At 33.7% G+C, this 12,156-nt stretch overlaps 1 protein-coding gene across 4 annotated transcripts; it reads right to left on the bottom strand.

Moving 5' to 3' along the window:
• Window positions 1-3,435: 3,435 nt before the first annotated feature.
• LOC105170565 (phosphatidylinositol/phosphatidylcholine transfer protein SFH9) lies at window positions 3,436-11,685 on the bottom strand. 4 transcript variants are annotated; one of them, XM_020696856.2, is made up of 17 exons: window positions 11,274-11,684; window positions 10,818-10,861; window positions 10,401-10,701; window positions 8,734-8,833; window positions 7,845-8,111; window positions 7,655-7,732; window positions 7,464-7,565; window positions 7,326-7,375; window positions 7,122-7,221; window positions 6,923-7,021; window positions 6,790-6,837; window positions 6,615-6,698; window positions 5,297-5,360; window positions 4,510-4,898; window positions 4,359-4,433; window positions 3,872-4,255; window positions 3,436-3,748 (listed from the first exon to the last, which is right to left on the bottom strand). In XM_020696856.2, exons 2-16 carry the CDS (start codon window positions 10,822-10,824, stop codon window positions 4,202-4,204), a joined length of 1,818 nt encoding a protein of 605 aa, XP_020552515.1. In that variant the 5' UTR covers window positions 10,825-10,861; window positions 11,274-11,684; the 3' UTR covers window positions 3,436-3,748; window positions 3,872-4,201. The 4 variants fall into 4 exon arrangements, with proteins under 4 accessions (XP_020552515.1, XP_020552514.1, XP_020552516.1 ...); XM_020696855.2 differs by having other exon boundaries at window positions 3,872-4,433; window positions 11,274-11,685; XM_020696857.2 differs by lacking the exon at window positions 6,923-7,021 and having other exon boundaries at window positions 3,872-4,433; window positions 11,274-11,685.
• Between the last annotated feature and the right edge of the window lie 471 nt (window positions 11,686-12,156).

Genomic DNA, 12,156 nt, shown 5'->3' on the forward strand with positions numbered 1-12,156 from the left:
AAAAATATTAACTTTATAATTTTGCTTATATTTCTATATATCATAATTAGTATGTGTAATTATATTTTAAAAAATATTGATAATATTTGATTTAATTGATATCATGCATTTCATTTTGTTATTGTAATTAATTAATTAATTTCTAACATTTAATTCGTACTATTAAACAAAAAATTTAATCTCTTAAATTTTACATTTCGTATTTACCAAATTATTATATTTCAAGGTCTTGTATTAAAACAGATTATTCGAAGGTAATAACAATATTAGTCAAAATCCCATATTATTTTAGATGATTTTGTTTTTCTAGGAAACTTCAGTTTAGTAAAATTAATCATTTTCTGTTTGTAGGTGCTTTATTAAAGTCTGTCTGCTGTTTTTCTAATTTAATTTAATTTAATCATCATCATTATTATTATTATTGTCATAACATTATCTTTGTGTATATTATTATTTTTATTTTATAAATATCTTGAATGTCTTTTATTTTAAAATTTATTGGCGTAAACTGATATTAAACAAATTATTTATTATCTGTTGTCAATAAAAAATTAATCTAATTGGCCGTATCTGTACCATATTAATCTAATTGTGTATAGTATTATGGTTTATTGAAGAAATATTTGTTTATATTACACTTAAAGCATTAGGATGGATTATTAGCTTTTATCATCAAAAGGGCAAAAGAGCCATAAATTAGGCTAAAGTATCAAATCTACACAAAATTAATAGATAAAGGACTAAATTCAATATTGCCAAAGATAAAGGACTAAAATGAATTCAGACTAAAGTTATAACATAATTTTTTTTCCCTTTTTGGAATATTTATAATCATTGTGTTTTTGTCTTTTGTTACTGTTCTATTCAATATATTTTTATTTCTAAATTTTTAAAATTGATTGATATAATAATTGTTAGTTATTTTAAGAAAAAATAATCTATATTGAATAAACCCTCATATCAAAAAATATATGGGGTGTCCCTTTTCAACCCATATATATATATATATATAAATCATAAACAAATGACTAAATTTTACCATTTATCGTGTGGCTTTTTTTTTTTTATATATATATAGACTGTAATTCAAAATAATATTTTATACTATTTTGTCTCTCTCTCTATATATATATATATATTTATATTATATTATCCATTACAAATATAAGAATATTATAAGGGGAATGTTGATAGCCTATAAACAAAACCCTTAAAAGAAAAAAATTATATCAACCTAATTTTATACGAAAATTCAAAATATTTTAATAAACTATGATAGAGAAAAGACGGGTTAAATGTAACTTAGCCCCCTGTATTAATCAAAAAGAGCAAAAAATTACTTTATTAAAAAAAATAATTTATTTCTTTGTATTCTAAAAAACGAAGCAAAAAGGGCCCTCACATAATTGTGTGCATTATACGGGGTTTTTATTGTCTTTTTCTCTTGTTTTTTACTCTTAAATTATATTTATATCATTATTTATAATCTCATTCAAATGTACAGTCCATATTTGACAAAAAGATCAATGGTGTAGATTTTACTTAATTCAAATCACCAGTATAATTTAAAATTATATATTTGATTTATATTTATTTATATATATAATCTATACTATTATAGAAGAAAACCTTATTGTCGTACCAATTTTGAATACCCAAATTTATCCTTAATTCATTTCTTCTCTTAAAACAAAATTGGGTTAGAATAGTAATTTACCCATTAATTTATTTTTTACTTTCAACCCACTACTCCATAATTCTGTCACCCATTCTCCATTTTTTTTCCACACAAACTTTTATATATTTAATACATCTACAATTACAATTATTTATTTTTCTCTCACGTTATGCTATTTTTTCTTTTCACAAACTTCTTTCTTTTTTCTCAAATCACACTACATTAGCATTGTTTCACTTAATGCTATATATGTATTTAAATTGATCAAAATACATAATTTAAACTCAATAATTAATGTACATTAATCTTTTGGATAAATTATATTGACATCCTTGAGTTAGGCTAGTTTACACAAACACCTTCTACACCCCCTGAGGGGTGTTAGTGTGTTAGTTTAATATTTTTAAGGCGTAGTGTATAAAATTTTATATTTAAATAGGAAGTATAGTTGTAATTATAATTATCACCTTTTGGTGCGTAGCTGTAATTTTATAAAAAAAAGAAAGTGTGCATTTTGGCCTAATTTTAGGGGTATCAATGTTATGTACCCCAATATTTTTATCGTAACTTTTTTATTTGTCCACATGTGTGCGTGAACTCCTAATATAATTAAAATTATATATTTTATAGAGAGAGGGGTGGGCAGGCGGGCGGCGTGGGGGTGAAGGGGAAGGGGAAAGGGCGACGCCAAAGGTTCCGGGAAGGGCAAGCAACGATGATGAAGAGGAAGACACAAGGCAAACGGAGAAAGGGGTGGCGACAAAAGGGAGGAAGAGGAGAGGGGGATCGGGAGTGCGGAAAAAAGGGGGAAGCGGAGGCAACAGGGGTAGCGTGGGGGTGGGGGTGGAGGCTGGCGATGTCATGGGCTTGGGGGGGGGGGGGGGGATGGGGTAAATAAGAAAAATATATTATTAAAAAATTTAATATTATATATAAATATTGATATAATTTTGTATATAATATATATAATAAATTTGATTCTAAAAATAATAAAAATAGGAAGGGGCGCGGGTCTTACACCCTCTCATAGGGGATTTTTGCTCTATTTTTAAAAATACGTGGAGTAAATTACTATTTATTTTTCTATAGAGAATTTTTTGCATATTGTCAATATCACAAGAAAGTAAAATGTATTTTTCTCGAGAAAAGATGTGCTATTGATGTTTTTAGTAAAAAATTTGATCATAAAAAAAAATAATTGAAAATAAGTGAATCCAATTATGTCCACACTTTTTTTAAATAGAACGTCGCAAACATTCACACTTTCACTGAAAAAGTGGACCTCAAAATCTTGAAGCCTAGGTGCCGGTGTCACCAGACCAAACTTCCTTTGCAAATTCAAATTGATTGATAGCTGTACTAATGCGGAAATCTAGATCCACTTATGAAACCCAAAAGTTGAAAATTGTGACTTTTTGCCATCTTATTTCAGTTCGATAAGAAAAATTGAGATGAGCTGGAAATAACTTTTGAATGTGATATAAACATACAACGATGATAACTGATGTAACGTGTAACTTATAATTAAAGTTATCCAAGAGTAATAAATGTGTTTAAATATGTTGTCAAAAAATTGTCACGACCAACTGCAGGTGTAGTCAAGAAACGTTTCATGAGATGAAAATGTGAGCAAGCGTGCCCTAAATTCCTAAAATTATTTCTTGCTAGACTTGATGGAAGTGGAGTTTGCTTCACAGTTGAATTTTAAAAGAAATCAATCAGAAGATGAAGGGAAAGGAGAGATGAACAAAGGGAAGAAACCAGCAAAGCCATGAAATCATCACTGTTATTAGGTGCATAACCCGGATTCAATCTGAATAGGCATGTTTTACAATAGATGATAGTATGTGTATAAAAGCTAAACAAAGAAACTGTCTGTTTCGATGTGCTCCAATTTCCTTTCAATGTATTGTGTATGTGTGTTGTATGCTTGAGTCTGCCAAAAAATGGTGAAAGTATATGCAGTTGATAGAGCTAAGTCCAGAGGAAATACATCTCGACTCATACCTGCTGGAGTATGACAAAGTGCCCGGAACCTGGAAAGCATCTTCAACCACCAAGCAGGATACCCTTTAAGAGCAAAAAAGATATGGTAGCAGGAAAATTCAGAACTAACCCCTCAAAAAAAAAAAGAGCAAAAATTCAGAACTAGGAATAATTGTCAAACACACACACACAGATTACACTAGTTACCTGAAGAATGCAATCCACCCAACGACAAAGCCAGTTCCGGGCTTAACCAATTAGGAAAGGTACTAAGTATCAGATGAAGTTGGAAAAATACTAGAAATAACGACATTGAAACCTCTCGAGGCATATTACTAAAAACCCCTTCGATTTTAAAAATTATTCTGCATATTCTGTAATCATGTTATATTACAAAAGGCTGCTGTGTGATTTTTCAAATATGAAGGGTTTTTTCGTAATATGTCTGAATTCTCTGGAAACGTTTATCGTCGAAATATTAAGATAAACAATCAAATGTGTTTGAAGGGGTAATGAAGCAAAGCCCTTGTTCAAAATTCAGGTTCCGCGTGCTAGAGACTTGCTACTTCGGAGCCAACAACTCTTGGTCGCCTGTCATTGGCAGGAGCAGATAGAATAGGGATATCAATGAGAAGAACAAGAATTTGAGAACAATAGGTTCACCTCTTAAGTAATTCACTACAGTAGTTCTCGCCTTTATATTGATCTCCTTTAATATCTCCAATGATTCCGAAAGCTCTTCTTGTTTCGAGGTTGTTGCTAGCAGAGCCTGTACAAAGTAATACATAGGTCGTTTAGTCACCTGTTAACTCCTAGACCATGACAAACTGAAATCACATATTTACCTTTTTTGTCTTCTGCAAGTCATACTCGATGGATTTGATGCGGTTGAGAGATTCAAATATGATTTCCTCTTTTTCTGGTGGAATTTTCGCAGGCTTTTTTAAAAGTTCAGTAACAGAGTTTTCTAAATGCTGCAACTTCTGGTAACATGGATGGAGAAGCTCCTTAGTATTTGGCTGCACGGCGTTTTTCTCTTGAGAATTTGAATTTGCAACTTGGTTTCTTCGGTGGTTTTCTGGTATTGTCTCCATGTTCTCCATCTTGAGGAATGTCCTGATCAGCCCACCAAGTATAAAACATATGCATGCAAGGAATCTGAGTATTACACCCGTCAGTGCTGCAGACATTGATCCCTTTGGCGGAACTGGTTCTGGGACCAGATCAGTCAAATCTATAGCAAAGTCCACATTTAGAATATTATCAATGCTATGCCCCATCCAAAAATAACATTATCGATGCTATGAGATAAACACATTTGCTTAAATGATAGCAACTATTGAAATTCCATTAGCACTTGTTCACAAGCTTATGTCCTTTATGTGAGGCCTAGTCTGACCGTTCTGAGTTTTGACCACAAAGTCTTGCTAATACACAAGTACTTTAAAAGAGGACTTTGTAGATTTCCTGCCAACAATTTTTGGCAAACAGCAAGCACGTGGGGACTTGAAACATACGTTTACTTGCAGACACACAACAAAATGAAGCAAGTCCAAAAAAATAGACTTAGCAAAGTTCAGTCAAATTTGCAAGTATGAAACAGAAATAGAAGGAAATCCATCAGCTACTTACTTGATGAACACTCTTTTTCATATATGGCTCCATAAGTATATGTTTCTGATCTCTGCAATATTTCCTGAGCCAGAAAAGCCAAAAGGGCAATTAGATGCATAGACTATATTTGTAATGTTGATGACTTATTTTGCAAGCTATGATTGTAAAAAACTTTGCAAGCTATGATTGTAAAAAAGAAGTTCAGCTTGTGCATCCCCAAGTACATATGACAGAGCACAGGTTGCATCATATACCCCAATCAAGGTAAAACTAGATTTACAGTGGGCAAATTAACTGATTACAAATACAGGGACACATGAATTTACTTAATAAGCTAATGAATTTCAGCTCAAGAAGCTACAAAGTAGTCGCTCAAATGAAACCTCCTCGTGCAGCTGCCCTCTACAAAAGCACTGGACATAAGATCATGTAGGTAGGCTGGCTAAAGCTTAAACTGACTAATTTCCTTACCGTTTTTTGCTTGAACTTGCTCAAGCTTCAAATCTTAAGAACTCAACCTTGGTATCAATGCTCACAAGCTAGATCAAGCATGACCTCTTTTGCTAATTAATACTATTTACTATATACTAACACATAATGAAATTCAATCAGCATAAGAACAAAAAGAAAAGAAAAAAACCAGACACCCAGAACATTACAAAATTCTCAAAGTGAAAGTCTTAACCCATGCAGAAAGCATTAATCATTAAAGTCTAATTTCACGCAAAGCTACAGAAAAACATTAAGAAAGCAACATACACTTATCATCATGAGCAACAACCATGTAGGAATTCAGCAACAAATCATATTTCACAGCTTTTCTTGTACTGCAACAAAATTTATTTGTTTTGTATGTACCTTCAAATATTCTCTATTAGATTAAACCTAAAATGAATTTTTTACTGAGGTTTAAATGAAAGGGCTCAAGAGAATCTAAAGAGCTTCGTGGATCTTCAAATCAAGCTGACAGGTACTATTATAGTATATCTGGGAAAAAAGATAATTATTAATTGTGTGCTAGTGCCTCTAAAATCAAATAATTCCCTGCATATGCGAGTTTATAATTCTCTAAAAGGAAATGGAAGAACTTCTAATTTCACATCTAGTCGGCTTTCAATATGGCTATCCAGATTTTTTGTTGCTCAACATTCTATGACAGTGATCAAAGACCATCATCTTCCTGGGAACCTGGTCATGCCCTTGAGGAATCTCACTGCACTATAGTCTACATTCTCAAATGGTATAAGCAAATAGTTAATTAACACATATGCATAAACATATTAACCCACATTAAATCTTAGATGAAACTTTTAGCTGGGGAACCAAGGTCTCTTACATTAGTACAATGTGGTGCTTCTCCCATGGTACCATGAAAAGGAGGTCTTGAAACAGAAACAGGAACAATTTCATCCCTTGGGCCCTGTGCAGAGAAGAAACGTATTAGTTAAAAAACATCACACATGGTAAGTATAAACAACAATGTTCGCATCAAAATCTCTATACCATATTACCTTCGAATCATGTAGCTTATTTTCAAAATCATCATTATCAGAAAAGCCCTGTGCAGAGAAGAAAAGTATTAGTTAAAAAGCATCACACATGGTAAGTATAAACAACAACCTAAATTTCTCTATACCACCTTACCTTCGTATCATGTAGCTTATTTTTCAAATCATCATTATCAGAAAAGCTAGTTATCCTTTGCAGATATATGGCCTCATTATCATGCAAAGCATGAACCAGCTGGAAGTAGAGTTGGATAACCCAGATTAAATGCAAAAGATGGAAAATGGTTCAGCAACATCAATCAATGTATAGAGCTAGCAAATGACAAGATCCACACCTTCATCAGTTGTGGATCATTCCAGGGGCCCTTGTTAGATCCAAGACATCCATGTTCGTCTGGGCACAAGCAGGATCCACCCAGAAAATCTGGCAATTGACTGTTTGAAATGAAAGTTCAATATATACTGCAGACCAAAGTCTGAGAAAATTTGGTTTGTAACACTATCAGAAAGCAATAACTTAACCCGACGAAGATCCCCACCTAGCATCTATGACTTCCAACAGCTTATTCTGGAATTTCGTACCTAAAACCTGTACAGCAGTCGGTGACCTTTAAATGGACACTCTCATTTGATCTCAAAAAGACCTATGCAGTTTTAAAATGAAAAAGATCCTTTACATGTATTTTCGCGGTTGTCCTTGGATCAAGAAATCCTTTTGCCCAATTCCATAAACACTTAAATCCACCACCGGCATTAACTATGAACATGTGATGCAGTGTCTGAAAATGGTGAGAATAATTGATCAGTGGCATGTACCAACAAAAGAATAATAATTTTTCAGATGTTCCAGGAAAAGCAGCTAAGCCACCTCGGGATAGTTGTTGCCATCAATTGCCTGCATGCGCATTACTAGATCATGTGCAACCTTGCCAAAGCTCATCCAATTCTGCATTAGATGCATATGCACACAAAAATTCATGAGATATATTTCACATTGCAAAAGAAAATAAACCATGTAATGAAACAACAATAAATGTAATATCTGAATCAGAACAGACCAGCCCATGTACATCCAGAATTGTTGTTGTTGAATATATATGACGCTTGGCTGCAATTGAACATGCTGGAAACTTTTCTGCAAAAGCTTTCTCAAAACCTTGGATGTGATATTTTAAGAACCTATCCACAGTGGTGACACTCATTAGCTTACTAGGTTCAATTTTTCCAAGTCTTTCAATGTATACAGGTCGTCCTCCTTTATCTACACCATGATAACCATGAGGATAATATCGCTGAACTTCCTCAAGTTCATCATATACGAAATCCTGAACATAGATCATTGTAATACCAACCCAAGAATGTCAAAGTTACATCGATAAGTAGCTATCTAAAAGAAAATATATCAAATCGTCAATCAAAGAGAGCAGATCACCATTTTAAGCAGATACTTTAAACTTTTATTAGAACTGAATGTACATATTAGACATAGTTGGGATGTTAGTGCTAACACATTTAACATCTGTTTAGTATCTTATGAAAATTTGAGGAGAATTTCCACAGAGTAGTCGAGCATAGGAGCATGTTCAAAGAGAATTTGTTGCTGTAGCAGAGGGGGAAAAAACAGATATTTAGCCCATACAAATCCCAACTGATTGTTACCTGTGGAAAGCGTAAGAACTGTTGTTCAAATGAATATAGATAATTAACTGGTAACTTTAAAAAATTGGTGGCGGCACATTGATTTATGACCATAGCCCATACATGAGGCAAACAAGAACTTAGAAGTACTCAACAAGGCAACAGGAAGGATGACTTTCACGATGGTGATGAGCAAATCCACAATATCTCCATTAATTTAACTAAGTTCTCATCTCAGAAACCTGTTAGAATACTTTCATCTGGAAAAGGAGAATGACAAAGCAATAATCATATGATGGCAACTTTTACCTGGATAATAAAGTCTACTCCGTTTTCTTTTCTCCAGTTCAACATTTCTGCCCACATGTGGACTGTTTTATCAAGGTCAAACTTCCTAGCTTTCAAGAATCTGCAACATCATCCAGTTCTTTATTGAATAACACAATTATAAGGGTGAGCTTCGTTCTAAAAGTTTCAGTGAGCTTTGGTTGCATGGGTACTTGATAAAGAGAGGTGATCTGGAACACAATAAATTCTTTGCAATTAGCATGTAATAGACTTAGTTGCTGAGTAAGATCTCATCTGATTCGAGAAAAAAAATAGATCAACTAAAACAATCCAATTCAACCTGGGCATCAGGCCCGCAGAAAATGTCAAGCATCACAAGACATGAGGTAAAAATGCAATACAGAGCTTAGGAAATCGAGTATACTGATAAAGCAGGAGATCTTTAGATGGTGCCCCTAAGATTTAAATAAGCCTGAATTTTCTTCACATATCAAAAGGAGAAGGCAGAGACAATGAATAAAGACCTAGTAGCTCTTGCTCAGCTAGGAGTTTTCATGTGTAAAACACAATAACTTGCGTTTGAATTCAAGAAGAATGAAAGAGAACAGGGTTAAAGTTTTGCATCTTCATTAACTAATACAAGCTTGGCATATTGCTCCGGTGCTGTGGTGGTCCTAGAGAAGGTGATGTGCGCCAAAGAGGAAATACAAAATTAATGGTATAGAACCTCAGTCAAGATCACTAAAAACAGTCTCAATGGATAGGTTGCTAAATTGACATGTAAAGCAAGTAAAACTTCTAGAAAAATTTCCATAGTCTACCTGAAGAATTCACTAGTAATAGCAAGGTGCCCAGACTTCTAAATTTACACTAGACTGTACTCTTATGGTGTTGCTATTTTGTTCTCTCTTTTGAACTTACATCAACAGTATGCCTGTAATATGATCTTTGGTCTAAGTTGAGTTGTCCAAAACTTTCCAAAGTATGCAACAGTGTAAATAGTCGGCAACTATTTGGCAAACGTTAAGAAAATAAAAATAATTACCATAAGCAAAGGTTGTGCAAGGCATCTGAGACCGGTATCATGTGCTTATTGGCCAAATGAGAAACAGTTGCAGATATTTTCAATCATGTGGAGGTACAACTTGCAGAAAAGATTCATTACTTGCTCAGAATGAAGATACATGATGATATACCACCTAAAATAATTTTCCTTCCACGACCTTTCCTAATTGCTATTACGATTCTAATTCTGTGTTAATTGGATCAGCTGAACTTAAGCTGATTATTCAGCTAACTAATAGAAGTTCAGATGTTTCCAACATAAGTGAAAGTGCCCAAGCCCAAATGATCAATTTATTTACAGAGAGAAGAACGTCCATACTTTTAAAACAAAGAAACGTAATAACTTAATTTCAGAAGAAATGAACACGGATAATATGTAGTGCTTTCATAAGAAAAATACCCCAAAACTCTGAAAGAAACAGTAAAGGCTTTACATGACACAGTACCACCACAGAGCTAAATTTCAATATAGCAAAATAGATCAAATGCAATACGAGAATGAATCAAGTTTTCTCAGTTCATATGTAATTACTTCTTTCTGTAGTATGAAAGACTCAATACTTCATTTAATCATAAAACCGAAGTTAGCAGGAGTGAAAAGCAAATCAGTCGTTCATAACTACCTCAACATAGTATGGTAATCATTGTGACGAGAAGGAAGCAGGCCTCTTTCAATCAAAGTACGGTGAAATGCATTAACTGCCTTCTCTTCTTCTTCATCTAGAAACTCTTCTGCAGAAAATGAGGCGAACTGGCAATGCAGCACCCGCTTACTATGTTTATTACGAGTAGGAGTGATTCTCGTTGATGTGCTCATCGCTTTTCTCCTCAAAGATCTCATCCGACGTCTCCTCTTCTCATTCTCAGACATGATCTCGTGATCGGATCTTCTCCCCCTTTCATCACCATGAACCAGAGCTATCTCTATTGATTTTAAAAAAAAACCAAAATGGACAAAATTAAGAAATCAAACATAACAAACAGCCAACGTTTCTTAACACGATCTCATCTAAATCTTGCAACGACGAACTTGGACTTGCCTGGCATTCTTCCTCGAATTTTCACAATTCAATCCGCAAAAGTTCTGCAGCATCAATCAAGAACTTAAATCTCTTTTGTAATAGGAATAAGGAAGAAAAAAAGCCATTCAACGCAACGTTCGCGAATCCACGAGCAATAAAAGCTCAAAAGCACGTAATTTATAAATGGTAAAAACTAATAACTTCGTAGCACAGATTCTGTAAATCTTCCATTTTCGGAGTTCAGATTTGAGCACTCAAAAAAGCAGAACAAAAAAATCTAGCAAAAGGTTAAATAAAAAAATAAACCCGACAGAATTATTCACCAACATTTCCAGGCTTTCATAAAGTAGCTAACAACTCACACATGACACATTCAACGAGGCGAACCAAAAGACACTAAAAAGAAAATCAGAATCATATTCAATATTGAACATACAATCACACTCTCAATACATTGAATCGCGCTGATATTACCTTCCAAAACCACGGCATTCGAACTCTGTCGGTGATCAGCGATCACTCCCCTCTCCACACCGACGTATATACACGCATGTAAATACGTACGCAGTTACATATACTTAACTGACGTAGAGCTTCATCAGGAGCGGGTTGAGTTGCTTCCGAATCAATCAATCTCCTTTGTTTCTCTTTCTAGAAATGCAATTCTCGTGAAAGCCTCAACAGAGTACTGTTACACATATCTACTACATAAAACTCTCTCTCTCTCTCTCTCTCAATATATTTTTGTTTGTGTGTGTGGATATAGAGATACAGCCATAGAGGTGAAATACATGTAGAGAATCTGTGTGTGAGAGAGAGGAAAGACGTCGCTTTCAACGAGCAGTGAGCGCTTGGGTGGGGAGAAGCTCCGTCACGTTGCCTCTTAGACGCCGGCGCTTACTATTATAATAATAATAAGGGATAATTACATTACACTCCCTCCCAATTGCTGAATCATCCTTATCTTTTCAAAAAATATTTAAAATAATAATAAATAAAAGAATGTAAATATAATTATCTTTAACCTTTTGCGTTTTGGACGAATGTGAAGAGTAAAACGATAAATTAAAAAATATAATATTAACGTCGCCGTCAATAACCGACCGCGAGTTGTCTCTGTATTCGAGTCGTTCATCAATCACAAGTGAAGGAATTTCAAGGGTAATTATATCCGTAACTCCTAATATTACATCTAATTATTTAAATATTTTTTATCCTTTATAAAATTGCATATATATTTTTAATATATTTTAAAGTTGTGGTGGTCTAAAGACTCATTAAATCTTATGCTTTTGGCCAACCATATAAATGCAATGTGCTTCAACTTTAAATGGCTGCTAAATGTTTACTTTTCCTT

This window comes from Sesamum indicum, linkage group LG9 (genome assembly GCF_026168435.1).
Source record: "Sesamum indicum cultivar Baizhima isolate 11 linkage group LG9, ASM2616843v1, whole genome shotgun sequence".
Taxonomy (NCBI): domain Eukaryota; kingdom Viridiplantae; phylum Streptophyta; class Magnoliopsida; order Lamiales; family Pedaliaceae; genus Sesamum; species Sesamum indicum.